This window comes from Martes martes (assembly GCF_963455335.1).
Source record: "Martes martes genome assembly, chromosome: 17".
Lineage (NCBI taxonomy): Eukaryota > Metazoa > Chordata > Mammalia > Carnivora > Mustelidae > Martes > Martes martes.
Window position 1 is genome coordinate 13,127,842 of NC_137905.1, and position 19,692 is coordinate 13,147,533.

Genomic DNA, 19,692 nt, shown 5'->3' on the forward strand with positions numbered 1-19,692 from the left:
ATGTCGAGTCGAAGAAAGAAATATTTTTAAAAATTGCCTATATATTCTTCAGGCGCCGGTTGGGGACTCCTTATACGTCGCGCGCCCGCCGGAAGGTCCCTGCCTTAAGAGCTAATGGCGGACGCCGGTGGGTTGAAGCTGGCGGTGGCTTAGGCCTTGAAAGAACTCAGCATCTGTCGGATATCTACGCCATCCTTCCTGCTGCAGGGTAAAGAAGAAGCCTCCCAACTTTCCCGGGCTTGGGGAGGCAGAAAGCGGTCATGTAGGAGGATTGGCCGGGCTTCTGGCCGGGTTTTGAAGCAGCCTAGGCCCGTAAGGTCCAGGCCAGGGAAAGAGGTGGAGGGGATTGCTTGGGTACGAAAACTGCTTTCAGGAGTCGTCTCCCACTTCCGTCTCCAAGGTGGGAACGAAGCCTGGATCAAAGTAAGACTTACAGAAATTGCCCGGCTTTTAGGTCCGGGGGTGGGTGAGAAAAGGGGTTAAGATGGACGTAAACGACACGCCAACTGTAAGGTGGGAAGACTCAGTGTATTGAAAGCGTAAATAACGGAAACAGGTTTTGGTGCCAAGACCCTCTTTTGAATTCGTGTTTTGGTACTTGGGCAACTGTTTCCTTCCCTGATTTTCAATTTTATCATTTGCAAAGTGGGGGACACTAGTATCTATTCTGAAGATTTTGCGAAGTTTGAATTCAGTGATGGTCTTTTGGCACAGGGAGAAGGGATGGAGGCTAGGGAATGGATGGAAAGGAGCTTTTGCTGTGCTTTTAAAGAATTCTGAACCATATGTGTGTATAGCCTATGCAAATAAATGCAAGAACATGCAGAGCTGCTTAGTTTCTTGACAGTAAAGGCACACAGTTTTTTAATGGTACAGATCCCAAAGATTTTACCACTTGTTAATGATCTCAGGCAGGTAATTTAATTTCTTAACCTCAATTTCTTCATCTATATAATTAGTATAATGAGTTATTTGTAGATTTCTTGAGGGATTAGAGGCAAAGTATACAGCCTAGTGCATGGCATGTAGAATGCTCTCTGGTTATAAATAACGTTATTTGTCAATAAGCCTTACTGTATGGGTTCTGCCCTTCAGCCAGAAGTTCCTGTGCAGAAATGTCTGTTAAAGTAAGTCTCCCAGCTGATATTTTTGTGCTTTTATGTGCTCTTAGCTTGTTTTGACTCCTTATAACTGCGGCCTGATTGAGTTGCGAGTATCACAGTGTTGCTGCCATCATGTTCCTATACAACTTGACCTTGCAGCGAGCCACAGGCATTAGCTTTGCCATTCATGGCAACTTCTCTGGTAAGATATCCAGTTAACTTTCTTTCCGAATTTAACTTTTTTTTAAAAAAGATTTTATTTATTTATTTGACAGACAGGGATTACAAATAGGCAGACAGGCAGGCAGTGGGGAGGGAAGCAGGGCTCCCTGTTGAGCAGAGAGCCCGATGCGGGGCTCGATCCCAGGACCCTGGGATCATGACCTAAGCGGAAGGCAGAGGCTTTAACCCACTGAGCCACCCCGGCGCCCCTGAATTTAACATTTTTGACATTAATTAGTTTAATGCTTCAGATTCCTTTATCAAGTTCAAACGTTTTCCCTGAAATAACAAAAAAATTTTCTGAATGATAGACAACATTTATGTAACACTTTATAGTCTCCAAAGCCGTTTGAAGTACTTGATCTTACCTGATCCTGAAAGGGCCTTTGGGAAGTAAGGTGACCTGATAAACGGTGGCCATGAGCAAATGAGAATGGATTGGGGTTTATAGGAGTCAGATATCTGATAGGGGAGGAGGATGTTTAGGCATTAGATAGTGAAGACCTGTACTAGGAAAGTGGGGACAGATAGAACAACCTAGGTGGTAGAGAAAATAGCAGTAACATTGATAGCAGGTTAGTTGGGACTAGAGAGGGAATTTGGGAAGAGGGAATATCGTTATTTTAAACATTCATTTAAAAGTTGATGACAACATGGGGCGCCTGGGTGGCTCAGTTGGTTGAGCGACTGCCTTCAGCTCGGGTCATGATCCTGGAGTCCCGGGATCGAGTCCTGCATCGGGCTCCCGGCTCGGCAGGGAGTCGACTTCTCCTTCTGACCTTCTCCGCTCTTATGCTCTCTCTCTCTCTCAAGTAAATAAATAAAAAAATCTTAAAAAAAAAAAAAGTTGATGACAACACATCCAAGTGGAATTGTGTAGCAGGCAGGGAGAGATGGGGACAAATTGGCTGTTAATGCATTTGAAAATGTCATTAATGGTTATGAAAGCAAGTGAATTTTCCCAGGACTGAGCTTATTTTTTTATTTATTTTAAAGTATACTTTTTTTTAAAAGATGTTTATTTATATGATACAGAGAGAGACAGCGAGAAAGGGAACACAGGCAGGGGGAGTGGGAGAGGGAGAAACAGGCTTCCCGCTGAGCACAGAGCCTGATGTGGGGCTCAATCCCAGGACTCTGGGATCATGACCTGAGCTGAAGGTGGATGCTTAATGACTTAGCTACCCCTACCCAGGTGCCCCCAGGACAGAGTTTAGAAATAAATGGTATATATTAGATAGCAGCTTTAAAAGTTGTTTGAGATAATCCATCAAACTGCACAGATAAGAATATGATTTTCTAGTATAATAGCATTCAAGATGAGCTAAAAAGAACCTTTGGAAATAATTAATTCTATGAAGCTTAACGTATGTTAATAATGATTTGTAGACAACTCCCAATTATGCAAATTGATGGCAAATTTTAGAAAAATAAAAAGGGTTTTTAAAAAGTACCTATTGAGCATTTTTTTAAAAGATTTTATTTATTTGTGAGAGAGAGAGTATGCACATGCATGCATGGACACAAGCAGGAGGAGGGACAGAGAGAGGAAGCCTGAGGTGGGGCTCCGTCCTAGGACCCTGGGATCATGACCTGAGCCAAAGGCAGATGCTTAAGTGACTGAGCTACCCAGGCATCCCTATGTGACTTTTTTTTTAAAGATTTTATTTATTTGACAGAGTGAGAGAGGGAACACAAGCACAGGGGAGCTAGAGAGGGAGAAGCAGGCTCCTTGGTGAGCAGGGAGCCCAGTGTAGGGATGGATCCTAGGATGCTGGGATCATGACCTGAGCTGAAGGCAGATGCTTAATGTCTTGAGCCACCCAGGTGCCCCTGTGTGACCATTTTGTAAAAGTTTTTCTTTGATATCACTTTTGTTAAGTCATACCAATTCTAGGAATGAAATAAAATTTAAAAAATACCCCAACTTAATTTTATTTGTCTTGAGTGGCATTTTGACCCATCCAGTTTACTTTTTGGGCTAGTTCTGATTATTCATGATCTTTATTGTTTTGGTGATCTAGGAACCAAACAGCAGGAAATTGTTGTTTCCCGTGGGAAGATACTGGAGCTGCTTCGTCCTGACCCCAACACTGGCAAAGTACACACTCTACTAACTGTGGAAGTATTTGGTGTTATCCGGTCACTCATGGCCTTTAGGCTGACTGGTGGCACCAAAGACTACATTGTGGTTGGCAGTGACTCGGGTCGGATTGTTATCTTGGAATACCAGCCATCTAAGAATATGTTTGAGAAAATTCACCAGGAAACCTTTGGCAAGAGCGGATGCCGCCGCATTGTTCCTGGCCAGTTTTTAGCTGTGGATCCCAAAGGGCGAGCTGTTATGATTAGTGAGTGACTTGATCTATTAAGTGTATCTTTGAGATTTCATAGATTCTCAGTTTGGGGTAATAGTGCTGTGCTTTTGGCAGTGTGCCTGTGAGTTCCTTATCTGGGTAAAGTTTGGATCACATTTGGATTAATGCCATGGTTTAAAGTTGCTTTTCCTTTTAAAACAATGGCAATGGTCTTAACACACCTTTTTTATTTCCTTTCTGGTTGAATTAGATGTTTTCCCCATTTCTGTGTAGCAGAAAGCCTACAATGAAATGATTGTAATTAGGCAGTGAATATGGTTGCTTTCATCTGCCTGAAGTGATGATTCACATTCATGTCTCTTCTCTGATATCTCTCTTGAAGAAATTTCTGTGTATCTGATCAGGCTTCCAGAAGGCAACTCTTTTGACAAGTCATGAAATCATTAGATTCAATTCAGAGAATAAAGTTGGCATTTTTAGGAATTAACGTTTTGTTTCCCAGTATCGTTAAATATAGGGCACACTGAAAAGTTTTCTTGAAGAGAAAACTTTTTAAGATCCCTATTAGGAAGGAAGGGAGTAAAATTCTATTGTCTATTTTACTAATAGTAAAATCCTAAGTTAATACACTTGTGGAGTTAATGTTGGCAATTAATAATTTTAAAGAAACAATTGTGATGCGAGTTTGGCTGTTCTATAAGCCCTTCTTTGCATTTTCTGGAAATTTTATTTGTTTTGTCTACTTTATCTGTAGGTGCCATTGAAAAACAGAAATTGGTATATATCTTAAACAGAGATGCTGCAGCCCGGCTTACCATTTCATCTCCCCTAGAGGCCCACAAAGCGAACACTTTAGTATATCATGTGGTTGGAGTAGATGTGGGATTTGAAAATCCAATGTTTGCTTGTCTGGAAATGGATTATGAGGTAATGGGGACTCATTGACTCCCTGCTCTCTTCCTCTATCCCCCTTCCTCCTTCTCCCCCTCCCCCCACACAATGGTTTCTTTGATTCACCTCAGTGCTTTCCTGATTGTTTCTTCGTTGTGTTTGTCTTACAGTTCTTTTGCTAACAAATCTTTTCTGTTTTCCAAATGTCCTATCGGGAGTCTTTGGAATATTTCACAGCTTAACTTTAACTATATAACCTTACTCTGATTCGAACAATCTCCCTATAAAAACAGTATTTTGGGGGGAAGAGCTGTCTGAAAAAGGAGGTGAAACTGTATGTGGGACTTTTTTTTCAGGGAGGTGGTGAAGGGTGGGGCATACTATTCTTTGCCTTGAATGGAAGGCTGTAGCCTTCATTAGAGGGAACCTTGATCCCAAAAATAGGAGACCCAGGTTTGTGTTCCAGCTCTGCTATTACTTAGTAGGGTGAGCTTTGGTAAACTGTTGGGGACCTTTGCTTCCCCACTCATGAGATGGAGGGATCCTAATGCTGTGTTTGTGCCATTGTCCTTCTTTACAGGAAGCAGACAATGATCCAACAGGGGAAGCGGCGGCTAATACTCAGCAGACACTTACCTTCTATGAATTAGACCTTGGTTTAAATCATGTGGTCCGAAAATACAGTGAACCTTTGGAGGAACATGGCAACTTTCTTATTACAGGTATTTTTTTTTAAATTTTTTTTTATTCATTTGAGAGAGAGAGGGAGAGAGCAAGAGCAGAGGTGGGGAGAGGGAGAAGCAGACTCCCCACTGAGCAGGGAGCCCAATGTGGGTCTCGATCCCAGAACCCCAGGATCATGACCTGAATTAAAGGCAGAGGCTTAACTACAGGCACCCAGATGCCTTTACAGGTACTTTATTCTCAGAAGTATTCTGTACCTTTTTGCTTGGCCCATTTTATATGCAAACCTAGGAGAGTTTACTTAATAGGGTTTGGAAACTATAATCCATTTGTGGTAAATCTGAGTACCTTGCCTATGTTTTGGCAAAGTTAGAAGTTCATGGAGTGGCTGACTCTTATCTTCTAAGGGGGCAGGGAAGAAAGGATGGGGAGAGCACACAGCTTAGAACATTGACTACTGTTGGGTGCTGTGATATTTTTACTGTAGACAGTCTTTCACTGTCATTAGAAAACTAAAACCTAATTATTTGAAAAGACAAATGAAATGGATAAATCAACAAGATAAAATGGTATGTATGTCCATGAATTTAAAAACTTAGGTGAAATAGAAATATTTTTGAAGGCAGTTCCCAAAATTGACCCTATAAGAAATTAAGAACCTGAATAGACCAGCATCCATTAAGGAAATTGCAGCAGTAGTCAGAAATATTCCCTAAAAGATTTAAGGTCTAGAATTTTTAGGGATCTGAAATTTCTCCAGAGATAGGAAAAAAATAAAAAACTATTGTACCACTTTATGACCCTAATGTAACTTAAGTATCAAAATTGGGAAAGGTTAGTAACAAAAATCTGTATATGTTGGTTATGGTTATAAATACCAAAACCTAAGGTCTTAGAAGATTGAAGTCTGCTTTAAATGCATCAGAGCTAAGTAAGATTTTTATAGGTATTCAGAGATGTTTACGATTAGAAAATCAGTATCCGGGGTGCCTGATGGGCTCAGTCAGTGGAGCATGTGACTCTTTTTTTTTTTTTTTTTTCTTAAAGATTTTATTTATTTATTTGACAGACGAAGATCACAAGTAAGCAGAGAGGCTGGCAGAGAGAGAGAGGGGAGGAAGCAGGCTCCCTGCGATGCGGGGCTCCATCCCAAGACCCTGGGATCATGACCTGAGCTGAAGGCAGAGGCTTTAACCCACTGAGCCACCCAGGCACCCCTAGCATGTGACTCTTGATCTTGGGGATGTTAAGTTCCAGTCCCACGTTGAACTGAGAGATTACTTAGAAAATGAAACCTTGAAAAAGAAAATCAGTATCAGTTTAATTTATTATATTAAAAGACTAAATGGGACATGTATATTTGTGGTCCTGTAAGTTTCTTCCCCACTGTCTTGGGGAAGAGAGTGATCCAGTCCTTTTTGTGTTGAGTCATTTGCACTTGAATTGATGTCTAAAGTGAAATACGCACTGTTGGGGGAAGATTTTGGAGAATAAAGTAGCACTTGTCTTTAAGCATTAAATCTTAATTAAAGAGGCCATGTATTAAACAGAAGAACCTTGGACAATAGACTACACATCTCATTATTTGCTGTAACATTACCATATGTTTTGCTGACAGGTCTTCATTTGTTCACCAATTTTTTTTTTAAGATTTTATTTATTTATTTGACAGAGAGATCACAAGTAGGCAGAGAAGCAGCCAGAGAGAGGGGGGGAAGCAGGCTCCCTGCTGAGCAGAGAGCCTGATGCAGGGCTCCATCCCAGGACCCTGAGATCATGACCTGAGCCGAAGGCAGAGGCTCAACCCACTGAGCCACCCAGGCGCCCTGTTCACCAGTTTTTTATTGAGCCTCTACAGTCAGTATGTGCAGAGTCAGTCTCCTATGTGGTGTCTCCTTTTATGCAAGATTGAGTCTGGTGATGAATAAGTCCAAGTAACAAAAAAATTGCCAGAGAGTGTGTCAAATGCCATGACAGGGTAGAGGAGAGGTCTCTAACCCAGGGAAAGAAAGGAATATGTTAGAGAAATCTTCCTGGAGAAGAGCTCTATGCTGAGACCTGAGAACTAGTTATTTAGGTATTGGGGGGGTGGTTGGAGGAAGGAGTTTCTGTTGTGAACAAGGAGAGTGAGATGCACAAAGGCCCATGTGCAGAGAAAGAACATTGTTCATTCAAAGAACTTTCGGAAGCTCATGGATCAATAGAACTAAAGGGCTGTGGTGGGAAGGTAGCTACTGAAGGATTTTATTTAACTTATTTTTTGTTGATGTGACTGAAGGATTTTAAGCAGGGAATAATTTGTTAAAGATGAATATTTTGGAAACATCACTTCCTTACATTTTGGCTAATTAAGTGGAGGGTAAGAATGTAAGCCAGATTAGAAAGCTGTTTTACTAACCCAGGGGATTGGCAGCATGAGCACTGCTAAGAACGTAGACTCAGTAGAGCTGTGAGGGGACAGAGACTTGAAGAGGGACACCCAGGTTTCTGGTTTGGTCTGTTGACTGATAGTTGTGTTCTCTGAGATGGAGGACCCAGGAGGTCGAACAGATTTGGGAAGGAACTTGAGTTTGTTTATGAATACAATGTATTTTTAAGCTGCTTGTGGAGTATCCTTGTAAAAGTGTCCAGTACACAGTTGGGTTATAGGGCTAAAGATGAGAACTGAGTTTTGACTCAGTTAGAAATTTTAGATGCGGCATCAGGTACCTGCACAGGCTAAGGCTATCCGAACTGCACTCCATCCTTGTCTTATGCTAGTATCAGGGAAAAGAAACACTTTGAATATTTCTTAGTCTGAGGCACTTAGACCTTCATCCAGGTTGTGCTGAAGGAGAGAAGGAACTGAAAGCTAAGTCGTAATTCATACTATGTTATATCATTGCTAAGTTCTGTTTTTTTTCTTGTAGTTCCCGGAGGGTCAGATGGTCCAAGTGGAGTGTTAATCTGCTCTGAAAACTATATCACCTACAAGAACTTCGGTGACCAACCAGATATCCGCTGTCCAATTCCCAGGAGACGGGTAAAAATCTTTGCCATAAGAAAAGATAGTGGTATTTGTGAAGTTAATTTATTTTAAAGATTTTATTCATATGACAGAGAGATCACAAGTAGAGAGGCAGGCAGAGAGAGAGGGGAAAGCAGACTCCCTGCTGAGCAGAGAGCCCAGTCCCGGGCTCAATCCCAGGACCCTGAGATCATGACCCGAGCCAAAGGCAGAGGCTTAACCCACTGAGCCACCCAGGCGCCCCGGTGAAGCTGGTATTTTAGTGAAAGCAAAACAAATTTTTTGAGAAAAGGAATTAAAAATATGGTTTCCATTTCAGAAGAATCTGTGGATGATCAGTTTGAAATTCCTGTGTTTCTAGTTTGAAGAAGCCAGACATATTTATTGGAGGTAGATTGTTTTCTACTGTTTTGTCTTTTTTGCCTCCATTCCAATGTACAGGAAATTTTAAAGAATAGAAAAATGAATTCTTGTTTGTCTTTTATATACAAAAAAAGATTCACCAGTTTAATGTTTTATTGCATTTGGGTTTTGTTCCTTTTTTTCCTTTTTTTTAAAGACTTGATTTGTTGGGGCGCCTGCGTGGCTCAGTGGATTAAAACCTCTGCCTTCAGCTCGGGTCATGATCCCAGGGTCCTGGGATGGAGCCCCGCATCAGCTCTCTGCTCAGTGGGGAGCCTGCTTCCCTTCCTCTCTCTCTGCCTGCCTCTCTGACTACTTGTGATCTCTGTCAAGTAAATAAAATCTTTAAAAAAAAAAAAAAAGACAATTTGTCAGGGGTCGGGGGAGACAGAGAGCACACAAGCAGAGGGGAGCTTCAGGCAGACGAAGAAGCAGGCTCCCTGCTCAGGCCCGATGTGGAACTCAATCCCAGGACCCTGGGATCATGACCTGAGCTAAAGGCAGACGCTTAACTGACTGAGCCACCCAAGCATCCCTTGGGTTGTTTTCTTATGATATATCTGTATACATTTTTAGACAAACCTTTTGGAAATAAGTTGCAGTTATCATGACATTCTAAGAATCTCCTAAGATGTAGCTCTGAAAAAGAAAGAAATTTTCCTGCTATGTAACCATGCTACCAATATCATGTGCAAGAGATATACTGTTTTGTGTAATACAGTTATCTTATGTACAGTTCATATACCAGTTTCTCTCATTGTCCTCAAAAGTACCCTTTTACTTACTTTTGCTGCCCTTTTAGAATATTTTGTCTCACCTTTGTTTGCTTTTGGTCTTTTACTGACTTTTTTTGAGTGAGGGCTAATTTTCTTGAAGTTTGTCCCATCATATTTTTCCATATGATTGTATCCATGCTAATATTTTTTGATAGAATCGTTACAGAAGGAGTGGCATATTTCCAATTCTATCACATTAGGGGTGGTACAGAATGTTGGTTTGACTTGGTGATGTGAAATTGTTAAGGTAGTGTCTGCCTGTGCTACTTAATTGTGAAGGTACTTTTTCCTTTTTGTAATTGGTGTGGAAGCAGATGGTGAATTTTGAGGTGGTAAATATTCTTTTCCCTAACATCTTCTCACACAGTGCGTTTCCCTCAGTTCAGTTACTACATTGATGGTTAAAAGTGATGTTTTATCAATTTTAATCTTAACAATGTACTGTGGAAATTATTCAGGATATGCAAAGTAGAATATAATGAACTGTATATCCAGCTTCAGCTAATCTCGTTTAATCTCTGCTTCCTCAGTCTCTCCTTTCACCCCTCATTTTATATCTTTTTAATATTAACTTATAGGTCCTGGGGTTGAACCTTGTAGATCTTACTTAGTTGAACTAATATATGATATCCAGATAAGAGTCCATGAATTTTAGGAAATCTGAGAAGAAATCTGTCAAGTTCAGTTCTTGGTAAGGGGTGGGAAGTTCAGTTTGGCTCATCAGACATTTACTGAGCACCTAACTGCCATGCATTATACTTGGTTTTGGGACTACAAAAAAGTATAAAACATGTTTTGCCCTCGAAGAACTAAGTCAGTGGGAGAAATACAAAATGTTGGAAACATTTAAAAAAAAACACCCAGGATTATAGTCAAAGAGTTGCCTTGGAGGAGTTAAGGAAGATGATGTGGAACAAGGCTAATGAAGGATAGTTTGGATGGTAGTGTCATGGGCATGTAAGACTTCTTCATAGTCTGAAATGATGACTCTTTAAGTTTTATATCTTTGACATTTTTCTCTGAAGGAAGTTTTTTTCTTACTCATTGGATCAGAATGTAGAGTGAAATTGTAGCTTTTTTTTTTTAAGATTCTATTTATTTATTAGGGAGAGTGCACGCACAAGCAGGCAGAGTGGCAGGCAGAGGGAAAGGGAGAAGCAGGCTCCCTGCTGAGCAGAAAGCCTGACTGGCAGAAAGCCAGTCCCAGGACCCTGAGATCATGAGCTGTGCTGAAGGGAGTTGCTTAACCAGCTGAGCCACCCAGGTGCCCTGTGGCTATTTTTTTAATATACAGGCTTTGTCACATATTTATAGTAAACAAGAATTTTGGCTACTGCATTTTATATTTTGGCGAACAGGTTCTCTGGGTCAAAACTTATAAAGGACCGTGGGGTTATTTCTAGGCCTTGGGTGGGTGACCTGTATGATCCCTATTGGGTAAGGTGCTGCATTCCCTAAATAAGAAGTACTCATTTCTAAGTTGTTGGTTCTGTATTTGACTTTGCTAGAATGACCTGGATGATCCTGAAAGAGGAATGATTTTTGTCTGCTCTGCCACCCATAAGACCAAATCGATGTTCTTCTTTTTGGCCCAAACTGAGCAGGGAGATATCTTCAAGATCACTTTGGAGACAGATGAAGATATGGTAAGCAGACTGTGGATGGAGAGGGGAAAAAAATGAAGAAACACTTTTGTTAGGTTAGTCTGGTTTGATAAAATGTCCTATGGTATTCTAGTTTTGATGTATTTAAATAATCTTAATTCAAAAACTGGTACTTATGTGTACATTTAAGGTTTAGAGTGGTTTTATAAACCATCTTTTCTTCAAAACTACTCTGAGATAGGGCAGTTAATACTTTACAAGTTTAATAAAATGGAAATAATATCTTAAAAAGGGGTTGTCTAAGGTGTTAAAGCTTTTTATATGTGCAACTGGTATAGAAATGTAGGTTTTCTCTGGTTAACAGATTCCTGGTCTGGTAGTCTCATGTATGAGACTGAATAATGCCACTTATAGTGAGTAGCAAGAAAAAGCTCTTGATGTCTACTGAAAACTGGTAATGCACATGATCTGTTACTGTTTTTATCCTGTGGAGGAGCTCTGTGAACAACTGAGCATTTTTTTAGATACCTGTTGAGCTCAGGAGTTGGCAAATTTTTTGATAAAGGCCCAGTAATAAACATTTTCAGCTTTTATGGGCAATATACTCTCTGCCTCAATTATACAACTCTGCCATTATGGCACAGAAGCAGCTATAGGAAGTACATAAGCAAATTAGGCTGGGCTTGGGTCTTAGTTTGGTAACCCTGGGTTTAGATACTGAGGACAATATTTTATTTGTTATTCTACTTCTGCTGTCTTACAATACCGGGCTACCTTCTGTGGCCTAGCTTCACTTGCCTACATGGTAGAATCTTTCTTTTCCCCCCTCCAGGTTACTGAGATCCGGCTCAAGTATTTTGATACTGTGCCTGTTGCTGCTGCCATGTGTGTGCTTAAAACAGGCTTCCTTTTTGTAGCATCAGAATTTGGAAACCAGTGAGTAATCCTTTTATTATCCTAGTTCACCCTTGTTATTATAAAAGTTGGCAGGAGGGAGATGTGGCTCTGAGGCCACAGAGCTTTCCAAAAGAATGTTCTAGTTTCTTCAAAGGTTTTGCCCTCCTTTCCCCTTTACATTGTTTTTCTTGGTTTTTCACTCGGTGACTTCAGTCACTATCTTCAGGTAGCTGCAAAAGTAGCTTCAGAAGTGATCTTTTTGAGCTTCTTGCTGGACATTTTATTGAATGTTTTTGAAATTACTTTCATGTTCTACCAAGGCTTCACTTGTACAAATCTAAAGTTGAAGCTTGTCAGTACGTACCCACAGCTGCCTGGCCACGTCACTGACCTTCCCAACCCTGGTACTTCTGTTAATGGCTAATGGGTGAGTTCTAGCAACTTGAGTTTAACATCTCAATTTTTGTGGACAAAAAACCACTTTCGTTTGAGTGCTAACTTCTCTTTTTACTCCTTTATCCCTTTTTTTGTAGTGCTAGTCTAAACTACTTCACTAGTTTTCTTACTACATTTCATTGTCTTTTCCTGTAAAACTTGTTAAGCAGCTAAGACACAACCTTGATGAATCCTTTCCCTTATCCCTGTGTTACAATCTTTGATGACTTTTTATTACCAAATGGATAAAATCTGAACTCTAGCCTTGAATTTAAGACCAATATCTAGTCTCCAAATTACTCAGTGACTTGGTCTTGCCTTTTATTTTTAGTTTAGGTCTTGCCAGTATTTGCTAAAGTCTCTGCAGTCACTTAACTAATACTGTTTCCTCATGATTAAAATGAAGTTGTGTCTAGGATTCTAGAATTCTATCCCATTTCTGCCTTTCTCCTTTCCTTTGTTTTTCCTTTCTTAGACATGCCTGTTACTCATCCTTACTGACTTTATCAGAATTTCATCCTGCACTTATGAATTTAAACTATGGCTATATTCGGTTAACACAAAGATGCACCCACGATGTTCACTATAGCGCTATTTGTGAAAGCAAAAGTACAGCCTAAATATCCCATCAGTATGGGGCATGGTCATAAGACATGCAGCCACTAAAGATGTTTTCTGTATTTTTAATACTTTATAAAAATAATGAGACAGGCAGGACACAGTCAGTTAAGTATCTAACTTGGTTTCAGCTCAGGTCATGATCTCAAGGAGGTAAGTTTGAGCCCTGCACCAGGCTCCACACGCAGTGCGGAGTCTGCTTAAGACTGTCTTCCCTGGGGGCACCTGGGTGGCTCAGTGGGTGGAGGATCTCAGGGTCCTGGGATCGAGTCCTGCATCGGGCTCTCTGCTCAGCAGGGAGCCTCCTTCCCTCTCTCTCTCTCTCTCTCTCTCTCTGTCTTGCCTCTCTGCCTACTTGTGATCTCTGTCAAATAAATAAAATCTTAAAAAAAAAAAAAAAGACTGTCTTCCCTGGGCACCTGGGTGGCTCAGTTGGTTAAATGTCTGCCTTTGGCTCAGGTCATGATCCCAGGGTCCTGGGATTGAGTCCTCCATTGGGCTCCCTCTCCCCTGCTTGTTCTTTCTCTCTCACTTGCTCTCTCTGTCTCAAATAAAACCTTAAAAAAACAAGACTGTCTCTCCCACTCCCTCCCTCCCCTGTGTGCATGTAGGCTTTCTCAAATCTTTAAAAAATAATAAAATATTGAGACTGGTGAAATTTGAATACTATTTGAAAATATCAAGAGATTAATATTATTTTGGAGAAATGGGAAATAAAATAAGACTGGTCATGGGTTGACCTTTGTTGAAGCTGAGCAATGGGCACATATGGGTTCATTAATTATACTATTCTCTCTTATGTATGTGTTTAAAAATTTCCATAATAAATAGAAATTTTAAGTGAAAAATACTGATATGAAAAATATTTTAAGATACACTGCTTATTTAAAAAGTAGCTTTTTAAATAATGATGCAGTTCTTTAAAATAATATTACATACAAAAACTAGAAAATAAAAATACTGAAAGTAGATCCATTGAAATGTTACTGTGAGTACTCTGGGATACTGCTAGGATTATGGGTGATTTTTATTTTTTGCTGTTTTGCTCATTTCCCAAAACTTTCTGGTTTGAAATTTATCTCTTGGGGCAGAGAGTAGAAAGACTGAAGTATATAGGCGGGTACTTTTCAGACTGGGATGGGTTTGAGCTTGTGAGAAATTATCCATTGCTGCTGAACTGAAGCCAAAGTCTGGAGCACTTAAAACGTGCTGATTTGGGTCTTCAGGAGCATGTACTGTGGGTATTAACTCAATCATAAAGCAACCTATTTATCAGACATTTAGCATTTAGTATTTACTGTGTTCCAAGCACTGTTCTAAGCGCTGCAAATAACATAATATCAATGCATAACATTCTCAGTGAGACAGTGCCCTTACCTCATTTACACTTTAGGGAACTGGGTCACAGAGAATTTATAGAAAGAAATTTGATCAGACACCTAAGTCCCAGACCATCTGGTTCCAAAGTTCTGCTCTGAAGCACAACACTGTAGTCACAGAAACTTACCAAGATTTAACCAACCTTCCCTCTGATGGGAGGTAGTGAGCCTAGCATCCTTTTGGTTATCTGGCAGTTAGTAGATACTGAAGGTATTTTTGTCAGGTGGACTTTATCATCTGTGTGTACACCTCTTGCCTGAGTGAGGAATTTATACTAATTAACTTTTTATATGTGTATCTTATATTTTCAGTGCTTTTTTTTTTTTTTTTGAGAGTTTGTTTATTTGACAGAGATCACAAGTAGGCAGAGAGGCAAGCAGGGGCGGGAGAGGGAGCAGACTCCCTGCCAAGCAGAGAGCCTGATGTGGGGCTTGATCCCAGGACTCTGAGACCATGACCTGAGCCGAAAGTAGTGGCTTTAACCCACTGAGCCACCCAGGCGCCCCTTTTCAGTGCTTTTATACGTTGTTGAAGGATAATCTATTTCCTTTTTTTGTCATTTAAGCATAGAATTTGATGTGTTTACCTAAAGTGTTACATGCTGAGGTTTATTTGGTAATTATTTCTTGAATAGCTATGTATTTCAGATGCTGATTTAGTCATTTTATTCTGCTTCTAAAAAGCTAAACTTACAGTTGTTTAAAGTGCTGTGTATTAAAGGTCCTGGTCTATTACTTAAAGGGTTAACGTGACCAGTGATTTGGTGTTTCTTTTTTAAATTGAGCTTCCCAAAAGTTAAGTGCATACTCAGCTTATGATGGTGTGTTGTTCCAGATTATCTACTCTTAAAGTTGCTTTACCTCTTTTTTTTTTTTTTTTGGTGAATCATTTCACTAAGTGTTATTAGCCAGACTACAGACGGGAGAAAGACAGAATGATTTTGTTGCTTATTACCTCTGATATGTTTATGTTTTGTTTTGGGGAATGATACTGTAATGTCCGTATGGGGAGTGTTTTGGGGAATCATACTGTGATATTTGCATGTTATTGCAAAGTGACCACCAGTTCCTGTTTTCTGTTAGGCTGGACCTGGTTTTGGTTAAAATAGGACATGGTTGTAGATTTTCTTTGGATTTCGTTTATGTCATTTTATTTTAGGGACTTAGGTGTCTGATCTGATTTCTTTCACAAATTTACAAATTTCACAAATTTCTCTGTGATCAAATTCCCTAAAGTGTAATTGGGATTTTTTTTTAGTTTCGTTTATTCCATTTTATTTGACAAACATTGGTCTCACAGGTTCCATGCATACTCAGTTCTACATACTCATTGCATTCTACGGGAAGGTACTATTTATTTTTATAAATTGATACAAGTGACGCACATACAGATAAATAATATGTAGGTAGTTGAGGGGCAGAGCTGGGATTCAAACCTAGGCACTCTAGTGGAAGCCAGGTGCTTTTAAACACTGTGGTGCTAAGGGCCTTCACTGTACCAATCTGAAATCAGTAGTCTTTTTCTTTCTTTCTTTCTTTCTTTCTTTCTTTCTTTCTTTCTTTTTCTTTTTTTTTTTTTAAAGTAATCTGTGCCTAGCCTGGGGCTCGAACTCAAAACTCTGAGATCAGGAGTTGCATCCTCTATTGATTGAGCCAGTCACATGTCCCCTGAATTCAGTAGTCTTAATTTTTTCATCCCGTTCTATTCTAAGAAAGAAGACCCCACTCAGATAAACAGATTTGGAACTATAGATGCTGACTCAATAGTGCATGTTAGAATTTTGATTAGATCTTTGGAAAGTGCTTTCTGAGCATTGTGTTTATAGTAAACGTAATCTTTAGGCAGAAAGTGTTTAATTAAATTTTTCTGTGCTTCTCCCCAGTTACTTATATCAAATTGCCCATCTCGGAGATGATGATGAAGAACCTGAGTTTTCATCTGCCATGCCTCTGGAAGAAGGAGACACATTCTTCTTCCAACCAAGACCACTCAAAAACCTTGTGCTGGTTGATGAATTGGACAGCCTGTCTCCCATTTTGTTTTGCCAGGTGTGGGTCTTTCCAGTCACTTCCACAATGACCAGTACCAGCCACATGTTTTTGTATCTGAATGAGTTGAAAGTTTTAACTGCAGTTAAATTGAGATGTAGTCTAAGAATGAGGTTCATCAGCATATCTGTGGAAATCACCAGAGTGTAAAGGTGAAGCAGTTAAAGGTGAAAAGTGGAGAACTAAAAACCACTACATCAATCCTTAGACTTTTTTTTTAATTCTATAACTTGTGTTCAATATAAAAATTCTAAACCATACAAAAGGTAAATGGTAAAATTCCTACTCCCAATCTTATTTTCAGCTTTCTATCCACTGAGGATGCTGCTATTAACAACTTGTGTTTGCTTCCAGGCATTTTCGTTGGATCTTTCAGTGCACATGTGTGTTTGTGTGTTATATGTTTCTTTTTTTTCTTTTTATTATTTTTTAGAGAGAGAGTTTACAGGGGGTTGGGTGAGGGGAGAGGGAGAGAATCTCTTGCAGGCTCCAGGCCCAGCACAGAGCTCTCTGATGCAGAGCTTGATCTCACGATCTTGAGACCATGTTCTGAAACCAAGATTCTGACCCTTAACCCACTGAGCCAGCCAGGTGCCCCACCCCTTTCTTTTTAATGTAAATTGGCTCTTGTACTTTGTTCTGAAACCAAGTTTCTGACCCTTACCCCACTGAGCCAGCCAGGTGCCCCACCCCTTTCTTTTTAATGTAAGTGGGCTCATGTACTTTGTATGTTCTGAAATTGATCTTTTAGCACTTAATAGTCTATGAATATTTATAGTCAAGGAATACCTCTATCTTATTTTAACATACCATTTCTTAAAATTCTCCAGAGACATTGGGATCAGTCAGGAACAGTTTTTTTAAATACATTCTCAGGGAGGAACCCAGGGTAGCCAGGATGGGGACTGTGCCCCGCTGGTGACACTCAGTTTTAGCAGGAATTTTGCCATGCCTTTGTATCCTGGGTTGCTGGGGTTTGAGTGACCATTAGGCACCAGCCTACCCTGTCTAGTAGATCACACTTTTAATGGAAAGAGGTTTGTTTACTGAGTGCTGGGGAAATGAGTCAGCATTAAGTCACTATTTCTGGTAAAATTAACCATTCTTGACATTAACTGCTTTTGTTCTTTCTTTTTGAGAAATTAGCCCTGAGGCAGTAGAAAATACTAAGTAGTTCCTAAATAGGTTGTTAGTGATTTCCCCCCCTTCCATTGGAATTTGAAGAAATAACGGTGTCATTTGTAGATAAAGGATAAAATTAACAGAAAGTTCAGGTATCTGTAGCAGGGCTGAGTATTTTTTTGTGCCATGGTGTCTTTACTAGCCTGGTGAGGCAACTGGATTTCTTCTCTGAATAATATTTTCATATTTATTTATTTTTAAAGATTTTATTTATTTAGAGAGAAAGCACTTGCATGTGTGCGTGCACATTTGAGCAGGGGAGGGGGCAAAGGGAGAGAGACTCTCAAGCTGACTGTGCACAGTTTGGAGCCTGATGCAGGGCTCAGTCTCATAACCCTGAGATCATGACCTGAGCAGAAATCAGGAGTCAGCCTCTTAACTGACTGAACCACCCAGGCGCTCCCTTTTTTTGTTCTTCAAAGATGTTATGTCTGAATAATATTTTTAAATGCACGTAGTAATAAACATAAGCCAAGATAGCAAGGTATTTTTTCAGTTATGAAAAGGTAATTGATTTGCTTCTTTATCAAGGCTTTAAATAACAAGATGGTGCATTTGAAATAGGTAAGTTAATTTTTTTGAAGAAGAGATCAGTGTGAAGGCTGTATGCACTCAACACACATTTGTCCGTGTTACAGTAGGCTGTATTGTCTTACAGTTAAGAATTTTCACTTGAACTGACCTGTTTGACAAAACTGTAGTACAAGTGATTGGCCTCATTATTGACCAAAAAATGTACTGGAAAGCAGCTAGATGTCTGGGATACCAACATAACACGTCTTCCCCATTTGGTTCCTGAACAGTCAGGTGTAGTTACCCAGTGGTTACTCAGTTACATTGTAGGAGTATCTGTTGGTAAGGCAACTTTGATAATGTGTAGTCTAGCAGATCTATTGAATGTAATTTTGAAGTAGTGATGAGAGGAATAATTGGAGGTGTATAAATTTTAATGTTATATGAATAAAAGTCATTTTTATTGGTGACAGTCACTGATACTCTAATAATATCGTAGTTTATATTTTTAGTTGAAAGGAAATACTAAATTTCAATTCAGGGTTCTATAACACTCATTTTACTCGCTGTAAAAAAATAATTTGCTAACTGAAAAACTGATACAAGCCTTTTTTTTGTTAGTAAAATTTGTTGCTTTAAATTGGTTTGCTTTTTAGAACACGAGGGTTTCCCCCATAATGCTACCAGGGCTTGTAGCCAATATATAATTTTAGTAAACTAAAAAATACTTTGTCCCAGTGGAGATGCAAGGCGGGGGGGGGGGGTTGGGGGGAGGTAGGAAAAGAAAAAACGAAAAGATGGGATTGGGAGGGAGACAAACCATAAAAGACTCAATCTCAAGAAACAGACTGAGGGTTGCAGGGGGGAGGGGGGACGGGAGAGGGTGGTGGGGAAATGGACATTGGGGAGGGTATGGGCTATGATGAGTGCTGTGAAATGTGTAAACCTGACGATTCACAGACCTGTACCCCTGGGGATAAAAATACATTATATGTTTATTAAAATAAAAAAATTAAAAAAAAATACTTTGTCCCCCAAGAAAATCAGGTTTAGTTTTGAAAACTTAGTACCAGTAGACATTTTTTTGCCTTTTTCCTCTGTTCAGATAGCTGATCTGGCCAATGAAGACACACCACAGCTTTATGTGGCCTGTGGTAGGGGACCCCGATCGTCTCTGAGAGTCCTAAGGCATGGACTTGAGGTAAGCTGGGCATTTTTATTTAGATCATCTGCAGCTTTTGGAGAGAAGCATTGAAAAAGCAGCTTATGGCTTTAATCTGATGAGATTAGTGATTGGTGTTTCTGTGAATGAAAAAATGTTTTTCTTCCTCCTCTTTTTCCATAACAAAGTTTAAATTTCCTAATCTTTTTAACACGTTAGTACAAGAGACACATTTTTAAAAATTGGCGAATAGGGTTAAAAGTGGGGGAAATAACCCCTACTGGCTCCACGTTCACCAACTAGAACATGGAGGAAATCTGCATGGAGCATTTTATTCTGTTTCCTTCTAATCTTGCCCTGTATTCAAGGTTTTTAGGTATTTATGTGTTTTTAACTATATTAATACTGTATATTTTATTTTACTAAGTTAATTTTTTTATGTTGTATTCT

At 39.7% G+C, this 19,692-nt stretch overlaps 1 protein-coding gene across 1 annotated transcript in view; it reads left to right on the forward strand.

Moving 5' to 3' along the window:
• Positions 1 to 98: 98 nt before the first annotated feature.
• Positions 99 to 19,692, forward strand: part of SF3B3 (splicing factor 3b subunit 3) — a 43,632-nt gene continuing 24,038 nt past the window's right edge. The window contains exons 1-10 of the mRNA XM_080828331.1: positions 99 to 208; positions 1,172 to 1,305; positions 3,350 to 3,676; positions 4,398 to 4,570; positions 5,115 to 5,256; positions 8,128 to 8,240; positions 10,912 to 11,049; positions 11,840 to 11,943; positions 16,220 to 16,385; positions 19,186 to 19,281. Of these exons, the coding sequence (XP_080684457.1) occupies positions 1,236 to 1,305; positions 3,350 to 3,676; positions 4,398 to 4,570; positions 5,115 to 5,256; positions 8,128 to 8,240; positions 10,912 to 11,049; positions 11,840 to 11,943; positions 16,220 to 16,385; positions 19,186 to 19,281 (1,329 nt within the window). The 5' untranslated portion in view covers positions 99 to 208; positions 1,172 to 1,235. The remainder of the gene's footprint in view (positions 209 to 1,171; positions 1,306 to 3,349; positions 3,677 to 4,397; positions 4,571 to 5,114; positions 5,257 to 8,127; positions 8,241 to 10,911; positions 11,050 to 11,839; positions 11,944 to 16,219; positions 16,386 to 19,185; positions 19,282 to 19,692) is intronic.